This window comes from Tachypleus tridentatus, chromosome 11, assembly GCF_004210375.1.
Source record: "Tachypleus tridentatus isolate NWPU-2018 chromosome 11, ASM421037v1, whole genome shotgun sequence".
In the NCBI taxonomy this organism is placed as follows: Eukaryota; Metazoa; Arthropoda; class Merostomata; order Xiphosura; family Limulidae; genus Tachypleus; species Tachypleus tridentatus.
In genome coordinates this window covers 76,361,127-76,373,669 of record NC_134835.1, presented here as the reverse complement: position 1 = coordinate 76,373,669, position 12,543 = coordinate 76,361,127, and the positions used below count along the sequence as shown (strand labels likewise).

At 34.7% G+C, this 12,543-nt stretch overlaps 1 protein-coding gene across 1 annotated transcript in view; it reads right to left on the bottom strand.

The window, feature by feature from the left end:
* LOC143232506 (uncharacterized) overlaps window positions 1–12,543 on the bottom strand; it is a 64,407-nt gene that overhangs the window by 39,409 nt on the left and 12,455 nt on the right. The window contains 3 exon segments of the mRNA XM_076468060.1: window positions 314–428; window positions 9,107–9,279; window positions 10,659–11,001. Of these exon segments, the coding sequence (XP_076324175.1) occupies window positions 314–428; window positions 9,107–9,279; window positions 10,659–11,001 (631 nt within the window).

The following is a 12,543-nucleotide window of genomic DNA, read 5'->3' as shown; positions in this document are numbered from 1 at the left end:
TCTCACAATATCAGTTAACTGCTTCATTATTCCTGGAATTTTAATAATAATACAGCAATAATTAAAAAAGCATCATCTCCTAGATACTACAGTAAACTAAACAGACAAAACCTGAATGATGTATTTAAAACTGTATAAACAACCCTACATGTGACTGACAGGGAGCAAGTATTTTTAAAGTGCTTTTATCTAAAAATTATTCCCTAGAATTATCTTATGAAAAGATGAAAATCCTGAAAGTCACAAGAAGTTACCATAAAATATAAAACATGCAGAACATTGAGCATGCAGACAAACACTACAAGGGGATCACCTTGTAAATCTATCTGCTCCTCAAGATCCATAAGTCTCAATTGTAGCGTACCTTTCTCCTCTTCTAACTCTGCTAGCCTTTCTTGGAGCGGTTCAACTTCTGTTCCTTCTTCACCCTAGAAAGAGCATATACAAAGATATATTTTCTGTTAAAATAAAATCACAAGTACACAAAATACACTAACAAACATGACTGAAGAACAGCTGAAAATGCACATTCTTACAGTATATGGTCAGAAATGACCACATGGAATAGGCTCTGTACGAAATTCTGTGAAAATTTTATTTAGATTTTAAGTTTGTGATAAAAATGAGTTAAAATATCTCCTCCAAGTGAGTAAGTTCAACAAACAAAGCATAAAAATTATCAATATATAAATATAAAATGTTACATTCTTCACAAATGTGTTTATATTTAAACTGATGTTTCATTTTTTCACTATTATATCATCACTCAAGACATTTTTACACGTTTAGTCTACATTAAAGGTTTGTATCAAGTTTAATCACAGAAATTTTCATTTTAATTTCTTGAATTTATTAGCTTTGTATCAGAAGTTGCCATAATCAAAATGAAATTGAATTTGTCTAACTTTCATTTAATATTTTTTTGTAATATGAAAGATGTTAAAACTGTGCAGGGCTCAGGTAAGACAAGACAAATCACAACAAAAAGTTTCTGTACAGTACAAAATTATAAGTCCTAAAGAGAGAGTTCATAATTAAAATTATTTACAGAAGTTAATTAGAATTTGAATAAAGCAGAAGAAATGTTAAACTATTTGTTTCTATGGAAGACAATTTCATACAAAAAACAACTGAATTCATGCCAAAAACCAAGCAACCTAAATTTTTGTACAGATTAGAAAGCCTTCAAGTACTGGAATATACCTAGATGCAAAATGAAATACATCAAAAAGTGGAGAAAAAAAACAACAAAACAAACTATGATGAATAGATTTTATACAGTGCAAACATTCAGCTTGATAAATATACTCTTCAAAACAAGAAACGCAAAAGGGATATTTTTGTTATTTTAAAGAGAAATATATGTAATAACGTTACAAGCTCAGAGTATGTGATGTTACACGTGTTAAGGCACTGATTGTCAGACCAAAATGACAATAAAAGTTGTGCACTTTGAAAACGGAGGAAAACATCGGATTTTTCCCCAAAAACGCATGCGTGTCCAATAAATTTATTTGAGAGATCTGCATGTTCTGCAAGTGCAACATGTGCAAAATCCCTATAAAAGTGATGGGTTCTCGGTTTTCATAGCTCAGTGTTAAGCCACAGACACGCAATACAGTTATGGCAACACTGACTGAAGCACAACGCAACAACGCCATTGGTCACTTGGAAGCAGGCGAATCTCGATCAGATGTTGCCAGAGCTGTGAATATCCACCCAAGCACCATCACAAGGCTATGGAATCGTCACCAACAACATGGATCAACTCGTAACCGTCCACGATCTGGCAGACCTCATGTGACCACGCCTGCACAAGATCACAACATCCGGTTACGTCACCTTTGGGATAGGACCACCACTGCAACATCTACTGCCTCAACCATACCAGGGCTGCGTAGGATTTCCGATCAGACCGTATGCAACAGTCTACGAGATTCTTAGGCCCCATGTGCAACCCATCATGATGAACGTCAACGACGTTTTTCAACATGACAACGCCCGTCCTCACACAGCTCGACTCACCACTGTCTTCTTGAGACACCACAACATCAACGTTCTTCCTTGGCCCTCCAGATCACCAGATTTAAACCCCATCGAACATCTTTGGGACGAGTTGGACCGACGTCTGCGACGGCTACAACCTCAACCGCAGACTCTACCTCAGCTTGCAGCAGCTTTGCAGGCTGAGTGGACAGCCATTCCACAGGATGTGATTCGTCATCTCATCGCTTCCATGGGCAGGAGATACCAAGCAGTTATTGATGCTCACGGGGCATACTCGTTATTGGCGTTGAGTGACGTTAAACTTCAACTAGTGGCGTGGACTTAGCCTTTGCAGACTTTGGATGTTCAGCAGTGAATGTGCAAAGTTTCACACATGTCATACAGAACTACCCGGAATAAACTTGTTAACAATTTGTCTCATATTTTGCCTTTTGTGTTTCTTTTTTTGAAGAGTATATTATTATTAAAATATTTCTTACTTAGTATTAACAAATATACTAGCCAGTAAAAAATTCAAGTTTTTCTAGAAGGATGTAAAACTTGTTAGCTTTATGTCTAATTATTAGTGTTACTATAGCTCATTTCAAGATTTTCAAAATCAGAAGAATTATACAGTTGAGTAAAAAAAAAAAAAGATTCTACTTGTAAGAAAATATGATAGAAATCCTGACAGTGTACATTCTAAAGTTATTACATATAAAATAACAAATGCACAACTAAATAAAAAACAGAATAAGCTTGCAATTATAAATTAAGCTTGTTTACTTAAGATCAGTTACAGATTTGTTAGTTAAAATTACAGCACTTTACCAGAATATTACATTCATATAATAACAAATGAACTGTAGTTGATGCACCACCTAATCTAAATAGTGCATCAAACAGCCAACATATTTTTTTTTGTATAAAAGCACTTATCGTTTGAAGTAATTCTTCTTAAATGCAAAAAAATTCATAATTGATGCCTCAATACACACTATAGCTGTTTTGTGGGACAGAGTCTGATTTACTATATTTATAGTGTTTCACATGAAAATTATAGTTTTCAGGACCAGTAACTTGTAGTAGTTAATGATGACAGTTTTATTGAAATGCTCACAGATTATTTTATTAATAAAATTAGCATAAAATTCAAATAATTTAAATAATTTTTAATATTATTTTTTTGCATAAAAAGAACAACTTCTCACAATTTATAGAACATATTAACCAAATTGCTTTTTCAAACACATATTTCAGATAGTTTAACAAAGTTGTACAGGGGTTATCTCCACCAGACATTCTTAACTGATAGGTTAAGAAAAAGGCAGCCAGTTAAAAGTTTTCACTTTCAGCACTTCGACTAACTGAATACTGGGATTTGATCCTTTGACCATCCCTTTCATAACACACTTTTAGCCTCAATTTTTCTTTTTTGCATTATACACTAGTCCATGCCCAGCCCTAGAAACAACACAAAATTGTTAAAATAAACTTAATCTAAAAAGTGTTGGCTTTTGTTGACTTGGTAAAGGTATAAATACAAATGTAGTTCTATCAAAACAAGAGAAATGAGTGAGTAACTTAAATAAAACTACTTATTTTACAAAAGTGTATCACAGTTGTAATCTTACTAAACTAAATAAACATTCACCTACTATGAGAGTAAATTTGTTGTCAAGCACAAAGCAATCTGTGCAATTTCCATCAAAGGTTGGACTTGTGTTGGTTAGTTTACTCAATATCCAAAACCAGCCCAAAGGGAACCAATAACCATGTGAAGGTAGGATGAAAACACCCAATTGAAGAGGTAAATTGCACTTAGATGTCTCACTTTGTTGTACCTGTCATTAAATAGAGGATGGTATACTTTCTACACCAGCAGAACATCACTGTCCTACTTTGAACTGAATGGTTATAGTGAACTGTGTGCAATTCATTCAACAGGATGCTTCCATGGTCAACCACCACAGCAACATGGAACTGCTATGTGGTAAGAACTCCCATACTCCACTGGGACATGTAGGGGAAGTGCATTGGAGGGACTGCTACACCTGAGACAGTGCAATAAAGGATCAAGAAACCTGATTTTGAAAAGTAGAACACATTGATTTATTCAACCAAGGCATAGCAGGGAAGGGCAGCTATCCCTCTCTGCTTTACCCATGCTATACATAGATGGTATGGTCCAGGAAGAATCTATTTATGAAGCATATATCCGGATTTATTGTCCCTCTAATGATCTTGTAAAACGCCTAAACTCAAAGGTGAGTATGTAGAGCCATGGAAAGAGCACACGAAGAAAAATAATGTACAGTGAAGATTTATGCAAAAGGAACATCTTGTCAGGCACCATTTGCCACAAAGTGGGATCAAAATTTTGAAGCAAGGACCCCTGAAAGAAAAGAAAGCATTAATGAAGGCTTAACCTAGTGTCATAGCCACATTTAATTCTGAAGTATAGCTACAGATGATAGGAGATACCCCAGAATGCAGAAACCATAAAGTAATGGAGATTGTGGGAGATGAACATCCAACAGGTGGCCTACATGTAGAATCTCCTCCAAAAGCCGATTCAGACGAGAAGCAAGGGAAGGATGAAGTGGTAGATTCAACTGGAGGTAGCAAAGAATAATATATGTTGGGAAAGAGACAAAGAAGAATAAGCCAACTGGATTAAACAATAAACACAACTGGCAAGAGTAAATGGAGAAATATCCTGAAAGGAAGAGGGTTGCCATGGGATTAATAGAGAATGGGAGCCCATGTGGGCAATAAAATGACAAAGAGGACATACTGGGCATAGAAGTCTATCTGGATCAGGATGAAGATAAAGATGAAAAATATAAGGAAGGGAAATGGATGAAAAGGGATCATTCTTACAAGCTACCGAGATCTAGGAAAGGAATGAAATATCGGGATAAAGGAGAAGATTATTGGGTTGTACAGTGTGTAAGTGATGTGGACAGCAAACACAGCTGACCAAGCTGCCTGCAAAGCAAGAGGAGGAGAAAATATGCCCTAAGGGATAGGTGAAACAAAGAACATGAGTCTCAAATGAGGGTAAAGTAAGGGAATGGAGTACAACATTAATATTCTAACCTGAAAGTACTGGATACTTGAAAGAATGGATCAAAAGGGTAAGGACAGGGGAAAGACACTGCAGGAAGAAGAAAAATGGGAAGTATAGGATATGACTGCTTGATAGCAAGATATTGAGGAGACAGAAGATGCCTTTTCATAAAGCCATGAAAAACTTGGAGATACCAGCAACCATTGGACAAGAAGCCAGAACTCTCAGAGCGAGGGTCCAGATGCACAATCATTCCATTTCTGCCAATTCACAGCATTGGATGAAGGGCAAATGGAATAAGCTAAAGGAAATGCCACTCAAAATGAGAAACTGGATCTCCAAAAGCCAGGCATGAAGATGGAGGATGTGAACTGGTGACTGAGGTTGCCAATAGAGGTCGAGGATTAAATGGTGAGGAATGGGAGGAAACAAATGTAACTGTAGTAACAAGAGGAAAGCGAACTAATAAGAAGCAATCAGAAAGGAAGATAAACAAAGAAATTTGTTCAATCAATTCTGGCCAGAAGCATCTCACCTTGGATCTTCTCCTTTGGTTCCACAGTCAACTTGACTGAGTGCCTCCTTGGTGAGTGATATGAGCCACCATTGTTTAATTATTGGAGTGGATCATTACTAACCAATACCTGGAAATGAGTGATGAACAAAAAGAAGTTTGAGGATGCTGATGTGAAAAAAACATTCCACTGCAAACAAACTATCCAAAGCCAATTGGTGGTCGACCCACGCACCCCATCACTGAAGGGATACAGATGTAAATCTGGCCACAGAGGAGAAAGCAGAACACCTGTCAAATTATGAGCCTTGTTCATCCACCATCACAGATCATCTATAATGTATGAAGGAAGAGTGAAAGGAGAATCCCAAGGATCCTAAGCAAGGTTCCATTGGTCATAGAGAACCCACTGGAGGGACTGCATATGAGCCAAATTGAGGGGTATGGGAGAAGTCAAATATCACATCCTCAAGAGTGAGAAGAAAGTGAAGGAGCAGAATAGCCATAGAAAAAAACTGAAAAGGAAAAGGGTTGGGGGCTGATTGAGATGGGTGTTGAATAAAACATTCAACTGAAAGAGGTACTGAGTAAGATGAAGGAAGAACTTCTCCAGTTTGTTCAACCAGATCACCTCAGTAGCTTCAAGAAGGAGCTGACAATTATGACAAACCAACCCCCATTCAGAAGGAGAAGCCAGTCATTTATGTAGAAATGAAAGAGCAATCCCATGGTATGAAGATGTAGAGCAAAGGTTTGCACATCTTAACAAAAGATGTATGGCAACAAAGCCATCCCAAAGGGAATGATGTAAAATTGGTACATTGCTCTACGATTGACAAACTAAAAATAAGGACAACAATGCTCCAAGATGAGAATATGCACATAAGCATTGGAATCATCCATCTTGGCCATCTGAAGGCCCTGAGAAAAAGCTCACCAAATAGTAAAGTAGGATTCCATGCTGAATTGTGGGGTGTGAATATATTGATTGAGATGGGACAAGTTGATGACCTGCCTTCAGTCCCTGGTATTTTTGGGAACTACAAACAGGTTTGATAGTCTGTTGTGTGAGAAGGTCTTGTACAACTTTGGAAAGATGTTGACATGAAAAAGGATCCTGCTGAGGATGAAAGGAAACATGGATTTTGGATAAAGGAGTAGTAGTAAAAAATGAGATGATAAAACCTTCTGATAATATTTTGTGAACCCAAACACTGGAAATGAAAGAGCTCCACTGAGGAATGAAAGCTGTCAAATGAGTTCTCACCAGACCCAAACCCACCTAATAGTCATCAGAACTGTTGTTGGCATACTATGAATTATTGTGAAAAACAATGAAAAGTAGCAGAAAGGAAGAAAGAAATAGACAAGGGCTGGAAAAAAAAGGGTTGAGAGAGAGGAATTGGTGCCACACTTCATTCTGACTGGGATGAGTGGGCCAACAGATGATAAAGGGCAAATTGTTATTAGACCAAAGTCACCCTTGACTCCAAAGACTCCAGAATCAGGTAAAACATAGTATCTCAAAATTGGAGCCATATAATGGATCTGTAAATAAGGAACTAGCAAAGAAATCGGTGACTAAAAGCCCCAACAACTGAAAAATCATGTTTGAAGGGCCAGAGTCAAGGACAACAGGTGGGCCAACGTGGAAGGGAAGTAGGAGAAAACATCCCCAGTAAACCACTCAGGTTTCCTATAAAAAGCTTTGAAACAGAAGACAGATCAGAAAAAGATACTGCAATAGACTCGTCATGATAAGACAAAGAGGGGAATACTTGACACCTGCTAGAAAGATGGGAGATTCTAAGCCTGACTTCCAAAGAGGCAGAACTAACCCCAACAATTTTTGGTAATGATAAGAATGGTCCTCCCTCTGATAAGAGAGAGAAGACTGATCTGAAGAGGAGGGAACAAAATAAAGATAACTGGTGGTTGAAGAAGTGGCAAATGCATCTATAAGAGGGATACTCCAAAGATCACAAAGCCACAAAAAACAACTGGGTGGCAAAACAACATAAAGTCAAATATCAGTGTGTGGGGAAAACTAAATGAAGTCAGGTGACAGAATCATGTAAGAGAAACGGACTTGGGTCATAAGAAATAGGAGCAACAGATAAAACATCAAATGCCTGAAAAATAAAATACAAAAAAAATCACAAGGACTGAACAGAACCATCAGGCCAGATGTGGGAAAGTACAGTGAACTCCAAAGGAGTAATAATGATCAAAATCTTTGACAGTGTGGCCAGGATTGAAAGGCTCAGGACAAGAAGAGTAATGGGAGGAGAAAAAGGTTGTCCCATATTGCATATAATGCTTAATTTCCCCGTGATTAAGTATGGCATCAGAGAAATGAGATGAACCTGAGGTGCCTGGCATCAAACAACCAAGCAAAGGATTTGATGACAAAGCAAATGGATATAAATGTTTACAAATGAAAGTGAAAATTTCTTGTAAAGGAATAAAGTAAAATGTGAGTGAAACCAAGTTAAATCACTCCAGGACAAAAGACATTTGAGTTTCAACACTGTCAAATGAGAAGTAAAGGACTGGTGCATAGATGGTGCCACATGATGGTGGTGCTCTCCAACTGGTGAGGAGATGATGCATATTGATTTTCATGAGAGACATATTGGAATGTTTGATTCCACTAGGGTGGGTGGGTGTAAAGGGCTTGTGGCATGTGTTATATATAAATATTTGCATAAATATGGCAGCACAACACAAGGAAAGCTAGTTCTGAGAGGAGGGAAGTATTGTATCAAAAAAGAAACACCTTAGGCCTAACATAAACAAGCCAAAAATAATAATTGTGGATAGAATATATTCACAACCAGAGCTAAGTTTTTTTGTTGCATGGAGAAATAAACTTAATGAAACAATGTGTAGTTATTGCCCATTAAAACATTGTAATATACCCATGAAAAGATGTCAACATAACTCACCATAAATGTTTCATATTTAATATTACATTGAATTTTGTACCTATAATATGCCGAGGATAAAATGCAATTAAAGATTTGTAACATTCGTAAGTTTTACTAAGCTGAAACCTCTCTTAAACCAGGTTTGTTCAGTCCTTTCTATTGCAACTGTTCATTTATTCCATTTTTTAATCAAGTATTTTATACTTATTTTATAAAAATTCTACAAAAAAGTGAAACATTGTGATTATTAGTTCTTATTCTTTTACTAATGGGCCTAATAATACGTTTGCATAAACCATACTTAATGAAGCTATCAACCAAGTACTTAGACAGAAAAGAATGGTTAGAAAATAGGCTTAACATTCATAATAAAAATTGCATTTGTTTGCAGATGTTAGTTTGTTTGCATTCTTTTTGACTTGTTCATTAAACATTTCTAATCATAGACCTTGCATTCAGTAAGAACAACTGGCTTTCACTGTTTTGTTAGTATTGAACATTCAAACACTAAGTCTTATTAACAAGTTTCAGTGAAAATATTTAGTTTAATAGTTATATGAAGAAAACACAAAAAATGTTCAAATGAAATGAAATAAACAAAACCTTTTTCAATTGTTCAATTTGTCTCTCTAAAGCTTTTATCTTGCTTCTTTCTTTAGCTCTAGCTTTCAGAACCTTGGTGTCAGTCTGACTATTGGCTTGCTCTAGATGTAGTTGTAACTCTGCAACCTGGGAATTTTTTTTTTCAAGTTCTTTTTGGAGCTGGTTCCATTCCTCTACAAAATAAGTGAAAATGGGTGGAAAAGAATTACATTAAATCATCATTTTTAACCACCCATAAAATAGATATTTTAATGGTTTTATTTTTGCAAGTATTTGCATTATATTAGCTGTCTTTCTGTAAAAGTAAGTACTGAAGGTTTGAAGTATATTCTAATGTAAATTACACAGTTGTAACCAGTATAATCAAACTTCCCTTAGAAAAAACAAATAAATATCATATTCATACAGATATATTATGATGACATACTTATCATCCATATGCTTCTTCAAATTGAATAATGTGTTTTGTTAACGTATTTGTGGCAGCTCAGCAATAACTCTTGGTTTTGTTTCCAATACTTGTATGAAAATATACATGGGCTACCTGTCACTAATTCTCAATTGTTAGGCTAGAAGAAAAGCAGATAGTACCCACTACATATTAAAACTTGAACTGCTCTCTAATAGAAACATGAGATGTTTTGGTTATTTTTATAAAATATCAACAGCCCCAACATGCAAATTGCAATTTTTAAGTAATGGAACACAAATAGCATTTGCAGCCAACTCTTGGGCTATTTTAATTAAACATTGGGACTTCACCATCATACTCATAATGACAGCCTTAAAATGTGGAAATGCAATTTAGCAGTTATGGGCTATGAACTGTGAACCTCAGAACAACTGCTCAGCATGCTTGCCACTAGAACATATCTTGCTCAATAAATTTAAAAAAATGGCAATCATTTATTTCACTACAATAAGTTTGGTTTGTTTTGAATTTCACACAAAACTACATGAAGGCTATCTGCACCGAGCCATCCCTAATTTAGCAGTGTAAGGCTAGAGGGAAAGCAGCTAGTCATCACCACCCACCGCCAACTCTTGGGCTACTCTTTTACCAACGAATAGTGGGATTGAATGTCACATTATAATGCTCCCACAGCTGAAAGGGCAAGCATGTTTGGTGTGGCAGGGATTCGAACCTGTGACCTTTGGACTATGACTCGAGTGCCCTAAATATCTGGGCATGCAGAGCACTACAGTAAGTAAAATGTATATAAATAACATTAAGTTTATTATTATATTCAAAGTAATCATGAGATCTGCTAGCAGGATATTTTAAAGTACATGAAATAAAAATAATTCATGTAAATTACTATATTTAAATATAAATCAAGATCTGCTGGCAGGTAATTTATACATAATAGCATATATAAACATACATAAATTATTTTTATACCATACAGAATGTATATTACAGATTTATTTTACCAAAGACACAATCACTTGAAGTTTATATATCAGAATATTTAGATAATGTAAGTTACAATTTGCTTATTATAATCACAATACGGAAATTATTCTCTTTATTGCCTAATTTCTTACTTACCTTCACGGTGTTTTAACTGGGTGTCTTTAAACACTCCCATGTTTTCTTGCAAGTAAACAAGTTTTTCTTGTAACTGTGCATTTTTTGTAGCTAGTTCAAACCGTACTGACTCTAGCTTTTTCAAACTTGACTCAAGGTCAGCAATTTTTTTGAGTTTCTCATCTGTTTCTGCCTCATGTTTTTCTTGAAGGTGTTGGATACCTTTCTCAAGTTTATCTTTCTCATCCTTCCAGCTTGTTTCCATGGTTACAAAGTTTTTCTGCATAATTTTCATTTGGCCACGTGTTTCATCCAGTTCATCTACAACTGACTTTCCTCTTTTACTCATATCTTCTGTCATTAGCTATAAACAATAAAAACAAGATACACACACACACACACACACACATATATATATATATTTACTATTTTGCATACTTTTCTAAAAGTTATTTAATAAGCTTTGAATTTCTCAATTCCATAAATGAACAAGACAATAATAATAACAGGAAGAGTATCAAAACCAGTGAGTCACTCTCTTCCAGAACATGATATCACTACAAAAATTATTTGATTTCCCTCAATTAATTCATTTAACAAATAAAAATTATAACTAAAATGTTCACATTAATAATTTTGTTTTGACATAAATTTGATTAATATACATTTTAAATAACATACTAAAAATCAAACAGATAACTCTAAACTACATCTTTGCTCCAAATCTTAATTAGTGAGTTAGAAACACTTAAGTCATTTTGCTTGCACAGATAAAACGTGTCAACATACAAAACATCAGTCCTGTAATCTGTGCATTTGTTGCTTATTTTTAATTCAAAAAATTTGAAAACAGTGATTTTCTTTTAAGCTGTTGTGTTTGTAAAATTTTCCAATGTCAACTAACAACATTTGTTTTTTCAGATTTTCTATGAAGTTCTAAAGCTACAAAAATATATTACCTGAAAATTGGGATTAGCTTCTTTCTCATGATTTATTTCTTCAGAGCACCCTTCCTTCTTTACATTAATTGTACATTTTGAGACATTTAGTTGTAGTGTCAGAATCTTTCTTTCTCTAAATAATGTAACTATACAATTTTTTTCTTGTATGCTATCTGAAAGTAATAACTTAATTTCACTGAGTGATAGTTTATTTTTTTGAAGTTATTACTTTGGTAGTTGCTTTTCATTTTATAAAATATCTCCCTAGTAACCTGAAACAATGAAGCCTTACTGTGGAGTCTGCTTGTGCATGAGTTCTAAAACAGATTTCCATTACTTCTTAAAGAATTGCAGATGTAACAAACTATAGTAAAATAAATATTTATATCATGCTTAAAGATACACATACATACATTTCATTGTAAATTTTTTTTAATAAAGGGGCTAACATGTAATTAAGTCTGATTGTGTTATTGTTAACATTAGGTGGGTGTAAAACTTAGTTTTAAGGTCAACAGTCAGTAGCTTTAATTTCATTATAAATGTCCCAAATAATTAGAGTTCAAAGACATTTAATGTTTATCATACTTTACATCTGAAACACATTAATGTCAGATATAGTGATATTTATGAATTAATTTTTATAACTGCAAATGCAGATGTGATCAGTTCATTGCTACAAAAATTGTAGAATAAGATTTTCATATGAAATATTAAAAACAAAACAAAAACCATATGAGGTTTAATGTATTGTAATAAACACAGTTTTAAGCAACTCTGTTTATAAGTAACCTCCACTGTATTAGAAAAAAAAAATTCTTACTGAAACTTATACTGAAATTGTAGTATTGTTGACTACAACCCTTACTTCTCATTTAAACTTCATGGCTTACAATATCACACGTCATTACACATTAAAATGCATTTCTGTTAGAAAATGAAATCCCACAATGCTTCAACGTTGT